We start from the raw sequence: 15,743 nt of genomic DNA, 5'->3' as shown, positions 1-15,743 counted from the left end.
AGCTTGAGCAGCTCGACTCATTTTTAGGGGGAAATGTAGAATCCACTTTTTTTTTTAGCTAAATTTAAAGGGAAAAAAGATATTGTCGCATACTATTTGTACAAAATCTGAAAAAAATCAAACACAATTACAGATAACAGATTAGAGTAAATTAAAAAAATATAGTATTTGACTGATAAAACAAGAATTTCTGGCCATAGAGAGATCCATCACTCTCACCTTCCTCCTGTCTCCTTCCTCTTCGATCTCTCTCCACTCCTTGGATCGGACAATCCCCCCAATCGCGACACAACTGCGAACTCTCCTCGTGAGAGTGACAACAGCAAACGTGCAACAGCAAGCGCCGCAGGAGGGACGAGGTGTGGTTGACGAAGCCCCCCGCAAACACACCTCGACCACAACCGCAGCCATTCGCCGGCCACCACGGGTGACGGACACTGGAGCGCCCGTGGCAACACCACTTGGCTCTGGAGCGGGCGCATGCTTTCAAAATAGCCGCCGTGCAGTCCATGGCTAGCTGTCAGCAGGACTCCGATTGGTTCACAGTACTTCCATGTAGGGGGCAGAGTAAACTAAGTCAGCTGAAGTTGTGCTCTTCTCCCTCTCCATTAAATTTTGTTGGTGAAAATGTGATGACATCATGATCCCGTCTTCTTCACTTTGGTATCGAGCTCCTCCTTCTCCAGAGTACACAAAGGAGAGGGGGAGAAAAAGATGAAGGAGGTAGAAGTGAAGTGATAAGAAGAGGAAGAGACTCTCCGGAAAAAGAAAAAAAAACACACCAGAGGTGCTCCGACTTTTCAGGCTGAGTGACTGCGGGACAATAAAACAAGCAAATCCAGTGGTAACAGATGAACTTCTTTGTTACTCTTCAGAGGTGAAACAGCAATCTGCATACATGAGAAGTGCTCTAAAGTTGACTGCAACTCACACAAACCTGGGAAATGCATTTCCACTGGTTATTGTCCTTTGTAGCCAGAAAAATGAAAGTCTTTCTCATTCACAGGTAGAGTCCCAGAAAACAGAGTAACAACTAAAGCATCCAGTGCAAAAACAAGCAAAAAAGCCCACAACAATCCTCTCACATACGGTACGCTCTTAGGTCAGAACACACAAAAAAGAACACTTCTAAGTGTGCAAAGCCTCTTTCTCCACCAGCAGAGCCTCCGTATCTGGTCTGAAAGACGACCTCCCTCGTCCGACTGCACCGCAAATCAAAACCTCCCCTCCTCCAACCCCCAAAAAGAAAAAAAACCCACACAGGAGAGAAACAGAAAGCCTGCAGGAGGAGCTGAACCGAGAGCGTAATCTGTTACATGTCGAGAAGCACGAGGAACGTTTAGAAAAACAGTTCAGCCTTGTCTCTTCTAAAAGAAGAAAAAACGCGCAGAGACAGAACAATTTCCGAAAAGCAGCAGAGCAAAGAAATGCTGCAATTAAAGTGAAACTCTTTCCAAGAACAGAGGAGCGCCCACAAATCACAGTGAACATGGAGGACTGTAATCCACTTTAGACCAAGAAATGTGGAAAATGTATATGAAGTAAAAAAAAACTGGTTAAATTGAAACAAATATTATTTAAAATGTGATTTTATGAAAGAGTGCAGAAAAAACGGGTTTAAATTTAAGACTTGAAGGAAAGATTTAGGCTGAAATTTGTGGAAGAACGAATAAAAAACACAAAAAGCTGGTTTATGATTCTATAATGTCTCCAACTTTTACCTTTGACCTTTTGTCGTTCACCTAGAAATAGTTTTAGTGCAACCTAAAACATTTAACAGGTTACATTAATACCTTATAGGTAACATATAGATGTACAGAAAAATGAAACTACTAGAGATAATGTATCTAAAGCATTATCCACTCATCTTAGAACTTTATTACACTATTTATTTTTTTATTTAGTTTTCTAAAAACATACAGAGTAAGAACCTTTTGTAAAGCCACAGTTTAAAACAGAAACTAGCTCAGCAGAGCATTTACAAGCTGTAGTTGGTGGAGACCAAAAGCAGAGTTAAGCCAGAAGCCCAAACTCGGATATCAGAGTTGCTTTTTACTGAAGATGTGGAGTGGGTCAAAGTCGGAGCTCTGACCCACTCCACGATCGTGGATGACGACAGCAAAGAGGACGGGGGAAGCCTCTGTGATGTCACCCACTGGACTGTGAGGTCCTGCTATAAAGGCTCGAGTCAAACATTTTTACCATGAGCATCTCTTTGAAAGCCAGATGTGATGATAGAAAAGTGGAGCTGACTGTGAAACAATAACCTCCTCTGATTGAATAATCATTAGCAAATAAGCTTGGGCGATATGTTGTCAGTCCAACAACCGATGACAGGCGATATATTCGCGCAGGCACAGACATTTTGAAGGGCGGAGCCATGTAATCATGCGTGGACTGATTTTCACGTTTAGAATTTATACGTTTTGTTTGTTGAGGGAATATTTTATCTTCTTTTCTTGTTTCTTTCAGTATTAATATAGCTACTTTTTGGATTATTCATTCATTTATTTCTTTGTTTGAGATTCGCCAAATCATACAAAAGACTTAACATCACGACTGAGATTTTTTTTGTGCTGGCTGGAAGAGACATTTTGATTTTTAAATTACCTTTTGTTTAATTTGTATTTGTTGTTTGGTCGAGTGTGTAAGACAAACACTGGAACAGCCTGTAAACACGGTTATAGTAGAAAAAGGATGCAGTTTCTCGTTGTTTCCCTCCCCACCATTGTTGTTTTTTTATTTAAATAAAATGTTTTTGTGTTTTTTCTGAACACAGGCCGCTGCCTTTCGTTCTTTCTGAGTTTGAGTAAAGGAGTCGCTGCATTTTACGAACTCTGAGGAATGTGCGTTTGTTCACAGCTGGAAGAGTGTGCCATTAAAACAGCGCTATTATTTGTTTGGTTGACCGCTTCTCTTAGCTTCAATAAACAATATTAGCAAACTTACTCATGGGCAAATAAATAAATGCACCGCTCTTGTGTAAACGATCGGCGAAAGGCTCGGCCTATCGTCAATAGTCGATATGTTCATCCAATCGCCCAACCTTATTAGCAAATGACAATATGCTAAACAATCCTCCTTTCTGAGTCTATAAACTCATTAATAAAGAGTCTACCAGACACAGAATTGTATCCAACACAAAGTGTTTTTCAGGTTGAAGTATCCCCCCGTGTTCATTAAAAAGAATTCAGATTTAAGCAACTTCAGTTTTGAATGAACTTTTCTGACCCCCGAACTGCGTCCATCTTTTACACTGTTGGACTTATTAGTAAATTTTTGCTAGTTAGTGTAAAATACCAGCATAAAATCTGATTATATGTTAATAATGTCTTTGCAGCTTATTTACACAGCACGCACATAGTTAATCACGGGAGGTTTAAACATGTTATTCAAAGAAAATTTATCAAATATTGTAAACTGAAAATAAGCTAAAAGCTAACCTTAAGCAGTTAAGCTCAGATATGATAAGCTCTAGTCAATCTTGAGCTAGAGTTAGCTTGTGTTTTTTCTTTTTAATGACTGAATTTAACTGCAAAGGCTTTAATTATGGTGAATTATTATAGTATTATAATAATTCATCAGATTATAGTGTTTACTAAGCAAAATACAAGTCCCAAATTGTATTTTAGCAAGAAATATCCATTTACTGCTCTTAAAATGAAAGCTGCTAAACGTTGGTGGCCAAAAGATTTTACTGTTGACAAAAATCTGCTTAAATCAGCTTAAATCTTGGACTCTCCACCATTTGACCCTAGAACTGAAGAAGCTTCTCAGCTGAAAGGTGAAACATCTTCAAGCAACTTAAAGGAGTCCAGACGCTTTTCTTTCCAAGCTCCTTAGACTACTGTTGACAAAAAGTTCATCTGTGGCTTAAAAAAAGCACAACTGTGAGTTGAAATCTTAAGCAGGCATTAGCTCCTTTTTCTGGATTGAGGACATATAATTTATTTATTATTAAATTACTAAAAAACTAAATATTTGGCACAATAAAAAATGTTTTTGTACAAAGCAACAACTTAATTTCCAATTAAATTACTTTTAGCTATTAAAAAGCTAGCTTACACTTAATTACTGCTATGGCCCAAGCTACATACCACAACATACTTTGCACACTGCCTCTATCTGAGATCAGTACAGGCAACAACTCTCTGTGTTGCTTGTTCCTGACACAACCTCAAAGGTATTTGTGTCTCTTCCCAGGATCAAACTGTGGATCTATGTCAGCAACTAATGATGTGTAGAAGTCACGGAAAGGAGCAGGACAAAACAAAGGACAGCGATATGCCGGGGTGGTGAAAAAGAGTATAAGCACAGGGGAAGAAAAAAAAAGGGTTAAGAGAAATAAGCCAAATCTGAGATTGTCTATGTTTGTGTGTGTAGACGTTGTGCAATAACTAAAGAAGTCTCCCTTCTTTAGTGCCGTACTTTATAAAGGGCAGAGAGATAAACTCCACATGGTAATGTTTAAGACAAGTGTGTCAAATCAGCCCCGAGGAGGAGGAAGAGGAGCAGCGGGAGAAGAGTTTAGGTGAGGAGAGGATTGGAGAGCTTGGCAGGGGGCTGGGTGTAATATTTCAGTGTTTTCTCTCTCACTCAGGCACAGTGGGGCGATCAAATACAGGGTCAAAGGCCAACCCACCCCCATCTGCTACCATGTGTAACAGGTCACAGCCCTGTGTGTGTGCGTGTGTGTGTGTGTTTGTGTGTCTGAGGGAGGAAGAAAACACATAGTGCGCAGATGACACAAACAGTCTGCAGTTTTAACTGCCTTCGAGTGCCTTAATGAGGAACAGGCTTGTGTTACCATGGTTACAAGAAGATTTGCATAAATTGCGCGTATAGATTTCTTATGATATAGATTCATTATCCACACAGAAGAGGACACAGACCCTCCCAGCAGCTTGAATCCTGTTGTTTCAGCATGTTTCACACCAAACATGACGTTTTAAGCAGCAGAGCATTTGCAAAGATCAACTGGTGAAACGACACAGACAGAAATGAATATGTTGTCAGTTGACAATGTTTCATCTTCATCGAAACGTTCGCTTAATGACAGAGCTTATCAGCTCAGACTGTTCCAGAAGGATTCCCCAGCTTACTACCATTGTCTGTGTGCAGCTGGAGGGTTATGATTTAACTTTGCATTAACAGCCATACGGACTTTCCTGAAATCCTGACAATATGTTACACTAACTGGTTGTCCTCCTGTTGGCAAACATTTGTGGGTTTCCACTGTATAAGTGTACTCACATGATAAACGTGAGTCGACGCTTCACAACAACGGGCAGGTTTCTTGAATTTGCAAGGATGCATTTCATATGTATACATGTTGTTATGATTCAGTGTCATGGATATTTCTTTTGTACTGTGTTTTTTGTCTGCCACACCAGAGGGTGGCATAGTTTGTGTCCTGTGTTATTGCTGCTATGTGTGTTCCAGGTGGAGGCTGACCATTGGTGGAGGAGTGGGAGAGGCCGGCTATAAATGAGGACCCTTTTCAATCGGCACGCCCCGCCTACTTCCTGTTCCCAACGAACTGTGCATGTGGCTGCGTGTTAATTTGTATTCTGGAAGCTTTTGCTGTGTTGTAAATAGTTTGTTGTATATAGATGTAAATAGTTGTCGATACTTTTTTTTTACTCGGTAGCTATAGGGGTGAGAAGCCATTTTTTTCTTTGGGAACCTTTTCTCCTGTTTTTGGTTAGGGAGGCAGGTAAGACACTTGTAATTTTCTTTTGGGGTTTTCTGTGAAGGTGAGCCAGCTGCATTTCATTTCTAGAGTTTTTGTTTGTTGTTTTGGCCATGCTCACCATGACGCCCGCTACCTTTTGGGACTTAATAAACTGACTGGCTGTTGTGAAATCCGTGGTAGCTGGTTTTTTTTTTTTGGTTCATCTTCCTTGAGAGCAGGGAGTGTGGGGGCATAAGTTCTCCTTATTTTTATTTTCCTTATGTTGCACGCCGGTTTTCCACGGGCTGGGGTGTAACATAATTGGGGGCTTGTCCATTTTTTAAAATTTTTTTCTTGTTGGGTTCTTTTGGTGAGTGGGCTCTTTCATTGTATGTCTTTCATTGTAACAATGTATATCCAACATGTTTATTACATTTCTCACACAAATGTATTTTAGTCTTGTACCTTTCATTTATTCTCGAAAGACTTTTTCTTCGAAGGAGTTGAGCTTCACCCTCTAGAAACTATTTTTGTTTTGCCTTATAAACATTACTCCAGGTATGGACTTCTAGAATTTGATGGTAAGTAAAAATGAACTACTAAAATACTAGTGAGAAAGAGCTGACATAGTGTTTTGGTTGGTTATTTTTTATATAGGCTCGCTTTACAGTAACAGGAAAAGCAAAGGCTAAGCTAACTGAAGTTAGCAAACATTAACTACTAGCTATGAAACGATGAAGTAATCGAATATAATGTGAGTTAAGATTTTTTGAAGTATTTTCCCTGTGTGTGGTTCACAAATACAACAACCCCCCAAAACTTACAGCTTCGTCCTGTACTAAGTGGTGGCACCAGCAGCGCTGTAGCAGTTAAACAAGCTAACACAAGCTGGGGGATAAGATGGCATTTAGCGTTAGCCTGGTGAGTTAGTATCTAAAATCTACAATATCATGGAGTGAGCGGCATTGTGAGCTATGAATTGAGACTATTTGTTGGCATTTTTGTTATTTTAAACAACTAAAGGCATGCAGAATTGTCTGGTAGTTATTCTTGCTTCTAGTGCACCTGTGAATGTAAACATACCTATCACTCAGTGTGTCTGTGCAGGTTCAGTCATCCAGGTCATGGATGGAGCTTGAAAAAAAGAAAAGCGACTAGATCTCAATCTGGGTCAACACACCTGAATCAAATGATTAGTTCATTACCAGGCCTCTGGAGAACTTCAAGACATGTTTAGTCATTTAAATCAGCTGTGTTGGATCAAGGGCACAACTAAAACCTGCAGGACACCGGGCCTCAAGGCCTGGAGTTCGACGCCTATGATGTAAGCCAAGGTGTGAAAAAGGGTATGGGTCATTATCAGCAGAGGTTTCGAGTGAAACCATAGTGAGACCTTCCCTCACTAATCATGTGACCCATTGAGATCAATTGGCACAACTTTTTAAAGAAGTCCAGCTGCTTTTCTTTCCAAGTCCTTCGACTATCACTCAGTGACGCTGATACTGATAACATCATAAACATGTTCAGGAAGTATAAGTACAGCTCTGATGTAAGATTTAAGGGCAGATTTATAAATATTTGTATATCCTGCCAGTGTGTTCGTATTTTCATTGGGTTACAACATAGAAAAGTAGCTCTTGTACTTCCATTAAAAAGAACCAGGGCTGTGGCTCTGACAGTGGACACTTTGTTACTAATGAATGAAACACTGCAGGTATTAACCCTTTTTGGTCTAAGTCGTTATCATTGATGAGTTTGCCCTAATCCTGTGCTTTCAGAACATGATGTTTCTGTTCTTTTCAAAAACTGTGCTCCCAGGTCCAAATGTACAGGTTAGGGTTAACTCCCAGCATTATTTAGACCTCATATGGTTAACATGAGCATCCCATTAGTAAGGTAAAATAAAATCAAGGTATGTACATTGGATCAGAACAGGAAAAGGATTGGATCAGTGCATCTACGGGGAGAAGAAGCCACAAGAACAAAGAAAATCAAGTTTTGGTTTTAAAATATCACAGTTGCCATCACTACTGGTAGTTATTTCTGAGTCCTATGCAATATCAACAAAAATATTTTTTTTGTCAGCTGTTTTAAATGCAAATAAAATAATTACAATCACGTTCTATTTATAAGATGCAGAAATATATACACAGATATTGTGACTAATATTTGCACACATATTTCCAGCACTACTTGTTGTTTTTATAAGACCACATGAACGTCACACAATCAAATACTAAACATGAGTGATCGACCAACATACTGAGCTACACAGACAGCCCCAAAAGGTTGATTCTGTTCATGTGGACGTAACGTTTTCAGTGGGAGAAACCTTTCATTGAGCACGCACTGAGATAAATAGACAGTCCTACCAGGTCTCTTGCCCAGGCGAAGGTTAAGGAGAGGAGAGGAGGGGAGTGAACGAGTGAATCCTTCGATCATCCTGACTTCTGATGCCTCTGAGTCCGTGTTACCTATTGGAAAAGTGACAAAGAGCCACAGAGAGACACTGCTGCATGAAACAGTGGTGTACATAAGAAGAACTCATCTGTATGTGCCCAAACAAACAGCCACCCATGATCTGCGTGTTTTACAACAATATTAGATGAAAATATTTTGTGTAATATAGCATTAACATATCTATTTACACATCCATGACATGGCTTCATTGAAACACACAGACTAGAGGCACGGCTTCTGATCGGAGCACAAAACGACGGGTGAAAAACACATATAATATGAATTTACTGACCACTGGTATTGTTCTTGCGACCTTTGCCGCCCAGTAGCATCTTCAGGCTGTTCCGGAACATGATTGCTCACGATGTCAGCAAACACACATGCGCACACTTCCTGTCAACACTCCTACAGAGATGGAGACAGAGAGAGAGTGTGTCAGTAAACCATTAGAACTAATCACTTCCTTTTCCAGCTGACCTCTTATGTCCAGTCATGTTATGATCTGTATGTGTTCCTTAACAGAATCTCATTGCTCTAACAGTTTAATCATCTGCAGTGAATGTCATTTCCTTGTGTAAATGTCTCTGACTGAACTCAATATACTGCTATAGTGCTATAACATCAATAACAGCAGGTCCCCAGAGTATCTGAAAGGACACTTATGTAGCTTGGGTGGCAGAAACAGAAAACAGGGAGGAGACGTGGCACTCCTGAATGCCTGAGAATCCTGAATAGAAATATATGTAAGAATTCTGTTGTTGTGCATTGCATCAGTGATAAGCACGGAGGACTAATAAAAGGATAAGGAAATACATCTGTTATAGGATTATGTGCATTATATAGGTTCTGTCAGGTAGAAGATGAATCAGATTTCCATTTATTCTGGCATTATAAAAAGGAGCATGACTTGTTTCTAGAAGAACTTTGGTGGCTTTTAACAGGAAGAAGGCTCATGGAGAACCACCCTCAGGGAGGGGCGGCTGTCTGCCGTGATCGGCTAGGGAAGAGTGGATGAAGACAGGACAAAGAAATGCTGTGGAAGAGAACCAGAGATTAATAATAACATGAGGTGTATAAACACATAGTGAGTGAAACACTCAGGCTACGTCCGCACTTTTCGTTTGAAAATGCATCGTTTTCTCTCCGTTTTGGCCTCCCGTCCACACTGAGACGGCGTTTTCGGGCTAGTGTGGTCATAGCCTCAGTGCATCATGGGAATCCTCCAGCAGCCTAGACCTTTTGCAGCAAAGTAAGGGAGGATTTAAGCTCATCATGTGTTGATTCATCACATCCAGTTGAAAGCTCAGTGAAGCTAGCAAAGGGGTCATACCGCTGCAATGCTTTAATACATACATAAATGGACTGTTACTTACACAGCCCCGTTCTTTTCTGTTTGATTACTCAGTTTCTTACTACATGCCTCATTCACATACATTCATACTATCAATTTTGACTTAACCCCGTAAGACCCAACCCATCAAAAACAGCCAGAAAATTCTGTTTTTTTGGAACTGAGATGTTTAAAAACCCTTATAACAAAATGCTATATCATGTTTTTATGGTATATCTTTATTATATATTTATTAGTGCTGTCAGTGTTAACGCATTAATGCAGTCATCACGATTAACACGATTAAAATTTTTAAAGGGCTCAACCCATCTGGAGCGCAGAATGGACACACGTTGGACAAACTTCCTGAAATGGGTTAGCAGAGTCATTTCAGGGATTTTGAGTCAGACTGCGCTCCAGACGGGTTAATTGTTCATCGCTGAGTAACCCCTTACATGGATTGATCTGCGTTAATGCGAATTAGCCCATTTTAACGCGTTAATGCAGATCAGCCTGCGTTAACCCGTTAACTCTGACAGCACTAATATTTATTATATATTTTTTGTATGGCATTTGATACATTGGGCATTTTTGGCAACTTTTTGTTAACAACAATGTTAATTTTAGACAAAAAAGAGTTTTGTCCATAACATTTTGAAATGATGGCAAGTATTGATCATGTTCATGAGATAGAGGTCTCAGAAACTAATGTAGGAAATATGATACAAATGGCATTATAGGGTTAACATTCACACATTCCCCTGGAGAATTCACAGACCAATGGATACATCAGGGGCAACTTGGGGTTCAGCATCTCGCCTAAAGACACTTAAATATACAAACCAAAGGAGCTGTATGCTCTACCTCCTGAACCACAGCTAAACATATATGAGCTCAGAACTTCATTCTGCAGTCAACAGTCATTTGCTCATAATGGGGTCTAAACACATGCTGAAATAACCAGAAGTACGTTACTGATATACCATGGCCAGTTAGCTAGTGTTATAGCAATAAGCTCATCAACCCACTTTTGGTGTTAGCAGAGGGTTGTGTGTGGTGCACCCTCTATGAATCTTTATGACCACTGTCTACGACTGTAGCTGCGGACTAAAATCCTTTTTCTACTCTCCAACCTCCAAGTTTTAGTTGGGAATTCAGTCTTTTCAGAGCACATTTCCAAAGCTGAACAAGGACCACTGTCAGCAGCTGCAGTCCAAGATGGTGGAGGTGGAGTCTATCCATGGAAAACTAAAAAGCAGTATTACATTTAAGAGTTGATTCTACACAGAATCACACATCACACAACATTTCCCTTCTTTGCTCTTTTGCTTTACTACAGTGTGACTTTTGAACACACCCATACTGCTGCCTGGCAATGCTGTTGCTAGGCAACCATCTGCGGTTGCTAAGCAATCCCCTAATGATAATTCATATTGATGTAACCCTTTTTGCCTGTTGGTGTATGCTTCCCTGGTTTATCTGTGCCGTATGAAGGCTAAGGAACTTCAGATGTGGGTCACTGTGTCAGTGTGAGGTTATTGACTTTGAGCAAATAAACAACTCCATGAGACTTTACACAACTTTAACTTAACGTGAAAGACACTCAGGACAAATATGTGAAACTATTCAATTGAAAGATAGTTTGATTTAAAAAACAGATTTCTGACATATATCCTAAAACTGAAGATGGCAAATGCACATCTTTAACCTTGTGACGTCTAAGCTGTCAAACCCTAACCGACCTTGGGCAATCTAATGAATACCTCATTTGTGTTTTATTAAACTGTTCTCCTAAGTCAGCAGGAAAATTTTTTTTTATTCATTCTAACTATATTTTTCCAAAATATAGGGATAGGTTAGGGCTACCACCTACTTCTTAGATCTCAGATGGGTAAGAAGATAAAGAAGATGTACTCTACATTTCAAGGGCACTGATTTGATTACACGGTATGGGTACCTGACATCTGGGAACAAAAGATGTGTTTTAGTGTTGACTTCAGGTTTGGGGTTAGCCATGTGGTAGCTAATACGCACTGCATTAGTTTTGTTGTGTTCCAGCTGTGAGTTCATCAGACGACACAGTGTTGTTTGCACTATCAATGTGGGGGGGGAAGCTGGAATCCCTGAATGACATTATCGCCACTCCGAAAAAACTCTGAAAAAACTCATCTTTTCAAGATGCTGCTGTTTTTCTCTCTGTATAATCTGGGAATCTCTTATACTGATATATCATTAATGGTAAATACAGGCGCAATTGTACATGCACATCTTTAACCTGACCACACTGGCCATGCTGGTTTCAAAAATTGAGAGTATCCAAGGCAAAATGACGCCAAAGCGTGGTGCACGGTGCTGCTGTCAATTTTAGCTCATGCCTCGTGCCTTTTCGCTCTCCTTGTGTTCTGAACTCTGCTGGTGATCCCTTTCCTGTTCCAGCTCACTTCTCTTCCAATCAGCACTCAATCTACACACAACGTGATCCACGTCGAGCTACATACTGTTCGGTTTTTAGGCAAATACCTCTGCAAACAGAAACAAATGCGGTACTATGAATATGCGGAGTGGAGGAAAGTAAATGTACTTCCTTGTAAAAAATTTAAATAGTTTGTGATGTCAGTTAGAGGGATTATTTTCTTTGTTCCCTGATTTCCAAAATGTGGGAGAATAATGCAAATAAAAACAAAAGTTATATTTCCTGATAGAATAGAGTTAGGGTTACAGTTAGGGAACCCAATGATGACTTAGGGTACTTATTGCTACATAACAAAACTAAATTGTGTCTCGTGTGAGAGAGCCGACATGGCAAGAGGGACGTTTAAATAACACAGGAAGCCCGAGTCGCAGTGGCATTGCTTCCTCACTGTTTTACTAAGAAAATGTCTCTGCTTCAGGATTTACACTCTGAAAAACATCCATGTACAACATGCACTGAATAGTCTTAGGACTGGCACTGAAACCACACCAGGGGTTTACAGTTTAAACAGTTTAAGGAACCACTGACCTCTGGCCCCCTCTGTTGACCATTGCTGATAACAGCAGCATAGTGATAGTTTCCACTGGGAAACGGATGTTTTCACAGCACAGCAATTTAATAACTGTACTCTCATTCAGCTTTATTAAACTACCAGTGTGACTCGTGTCAGCAACAGTGCATATTAATTAGGCTTTTACACACACACACACTAATTTCTGTAATGTTACTGCTGGCTTATTCCAGTTCGAAATATGACATACGGCATAAGGTTTCTATATGATTTATCATTATCGTGTTTTCTTTTTATTGGATATGTCTGACAACCATAAGAAGATTGGCAGGTAGAGCAGGGCGATATCACCAAAAATATTTATCACGATATACATTTGAAAATTTACGATAACCATATAACTGACGATATAATTGACACTAGACAAAATACTTTACAACTCCACAACTTTATTAGTGCAAAAAACCCCATCAATGTATTTTCACTTAAACAAGCAGCTGTTTTTTATGTGCATTAAAGTTATATAAAGATTTAAAAGTGCAAATGCAAATTCCTTGCTGACAGTTTAACCAAAAGGCATTTCCAGTGGAAATTGGCCGACATATCCTCAGCATAACCATGTATAATATCCACAAAACTTAAAAAGAGGTTATACACACACAATACGGTAATATTATGTTGAAGCACAGTACGTATCACTCCGCGAGGCTCCGCCTACGATAGCTGTAATGCTCCGACAATCCATCAAGCGGTGCGGCTTCGTAGCTTAGCAAAGTCGTACTGAAACATTTGACAGATTTTCGAGCGCCGTGTACATAAAATGGTTTTGAGGTCAGTAAACACAACCAGAATTCATACATAAGGCACACGGGATTATAAGGGGCTCTGTCAATTTTCAGAAAAATCAAAGGATTGATTTGAAGTGTGCCGTATTTTCCAAACAACACGGTAATAACGACGGCCCGCTAGCATGCGCTACCAAAAATAGTGCTTTGTTGTGTATCTGACGAACGAAAGCTAAACCAGTTCCACACCACTGAAGCTGCAGCATTTTTACAAACCAACTCTGGTCCATCCGTTTCATTCAACGATCCGCTTTCGCCCTTCTCATTCTCCATCGCCGCCGCCGTGCTTTTCCCGCCATGTGTGTATGAAAACAAAGGCACTGCGCATGCGCGTTTTATCCATATTCCATCGCGATATTTCATTTTCTTATCGTTGCCCAACATTATACCGGTATTAACGTGAACAGTATGATATGGCCCAGCCCTGTTGGCAGGAATATTTTAATCACAAGAAGATCACAAGCAACACTGCTACTTAGACACTGTGTGGAGCCATATGCCCCTTTAGTTCCATTATATTCATAATAAGCCAGATACCTAGATAGCTAACATCTCCAAAGCTCAGATTACTCCAAAACATTACAGACAGATGAACAGGACTACAGACTGGAGGTAAAATGGATCAATTTGAAGTTTGATTTTTGGTTGAACGCTATGTCACAATATGTGAGCATAACATTAGCAAACTAGATGTCTGATAAGGTGAATAGTGTTATGAAAATAAAAGCTATGTCATTGTCTTACCAGGATGGTTAACTTTAGTGTGCTGTACAACATCAAAACTACCAAGTGATCACAAGAAAAGTCATCTGTAATTCTGATTTTCTTCCATTAACATTTTTTTCTGCTTTTACCGACCCTAAGTTACAGTAAAGTAAACCAACTGCACTCGTAGTGTCACAGGTGTGCTACTCAAATATAAAGCTTAACAAAAAAGAGCATCACTGTTTTTCAGTTCTTTTTGTTGGGGTGTTGGGGTTACACTGGAGGTAAACCTTAGGTTTAAACTGCACAATCTTTAACAGACACATTATTTAATAATGGAAATGTAGGCTTCCTGCAATTATGAGGTGGGGTCCACATGACAAGCAAATTTAATTCAAATGACTGACACAGCACTACCTGTTTCCTGATATAATCTAAAATGATCCAGTGTATGCTGGGAGACTTCACTACATCAACAATGTATCAAGTTGAAATTTCAAATATTTCCTGCTTTTAACAGTCCTACATGAACCCTGTTAGGATTAAGTCACCATAGGTAATAAGCTACATTATACTTATACAACCAGAAATGTAATAATAAAAACATTTTTTGGAAGGAGAAGAAGAAAAGAATCATTCTAACTGACACACATCATAAAGTATTTATAGTGGATCCAAAAAATAGTTAAAATAGATCTAAAATGCCCATGTGAACAAACCTGTCAACCAAAGCAGCCACATGCTGTAAGCAAAGCAGTAAAAATGCTTCTGAATGTCATAAAATTGGGCTTATTTTAAACTTTTGTGCTGACAAATAAAGATATGCTAGAAAAATAAAGGTAGTCATAATAAATATTGACTTTCAGTTCAGTCTTTATTAACTGTGTTATACTTTAAGGTATAAAAGGCACAAGTAGTCAGCTAAGCGGGCGCCCTCATGCCTTTCCTGATGACTGTAACTCACATTCATCACAGAGAAAATTTGATTCATCGCTGAAGACTGCCTGCCCTTTCCTCACCATGCAGGACTCACAAAGCTGCATCACGTTGTGAAGCTGCTGAAGTAAAATCTTTTTGGACATATTTACAGTCTTAGTGAGTTTGTACTTATTGACTACAGACATTCAAAAATACCACAGCGGTCTTTGCGTGCCCTAAATCATTTCAACAATCACTGTTGTGATGGAAGAAAAAAACTTTATGAAATATGTGCACACATATATGTATGACACATTTCCATCCAAACTTGTGCTGCCAGTTTGAGTCTGAGCAGCTCTTTCTCCATCGGCAGTTTTTATTTCCACTTTTTTTTCTTCTTTTCTTTTACTGTTAGTCTCATATTCCATGGTTTCGATTTCTGTTTTTTCTGGAAAGACACACACACACACACACACACACACGCGTGCATAAAGGTACATGATGGATGAGGAAACCACTCAGCATATCATCATTACTGTGAGCAGAATGTGGCAGTCTCTATGCTGTCCAGGCCTCTTCCTCTTTTCCTCTCCCTTTGTGTTTGACTATGTTTTCTCTTGGGAACATTCTCCTTTGTGTGTGTGTGTGTGTGTGTGTGTGTGTGTTTGTGTGCCCAAGGGAGAGTGGATCAGGTGCTACTACCAGGTGCACTACGAGCAAGAGAGACAGTGAGGTGACTCCACAAGGACGAACCTTTCTTCAGTGAGTGTGTGTGCATGTGTGTCCAGTCAGATAAGCCACTGCTGTCAGTAAATAACACTTTCCAA

At 39.7% G+C, this 15,743-nt stretch overlaps 1 protein-coding gene across 6 annotated transcripts in view; it reads right to left on the bottom strand.

Annotated features, from left to right (window-relative positions):
- Positions 1–15,743, bottom strand: part of tanc2a (tetratricopeptide repeat, ankyrin repeat and coiled-coil containing 2a) — a 55,307-nt gene that overhangs the window by 26,408 nt on the left and 13,156 nt on the right. For 2 of the 6 annotated variants that reach the window (XM_085158248.1, XM_085158249.1), the window contains exons 1-2: positions 8,427–8,468; positions 220–8,148 (exon numbers count right to left, since the gene is read on the bottom strand). In XM_085158248.1, the coding sequence (XP_085014374.1) occupies positions 220–511 (292 nt within the window). In that variant the 5' untranslated portion in view covers positions 512–8,148; positions 8,427–8,468. Of the gene's footprint in view, positions 1–219; positions 8,149–8,426; positions 8,540–15,743 lie in introns of those variants that run through there. The other 4 variants (XM_085158250.1, XM_085158251.1, XM_085158252.1 and 1 more) reach the window with 4 other exon arrangements.

Source organism: Neolamprologus multifasciatus, chromosome 4, assembly GCF_963576455.1.
Source record: "Neolamprologus multifasciatus chromosome 4, fNeoMul1.2, whole genome shotgun sequence".
NCBI classification, from domain to species: Eukaryota; Metazoa; Chordata; class Actinopteri; order Cichliformes; family Cichlidae; genus Neolamprologus; species Neolamprologus multifasciatus.
Note: the sequence above shows the minus strand (reverse complement) of the source record. Positions and strands in the feature narration are given on the sequence as shown.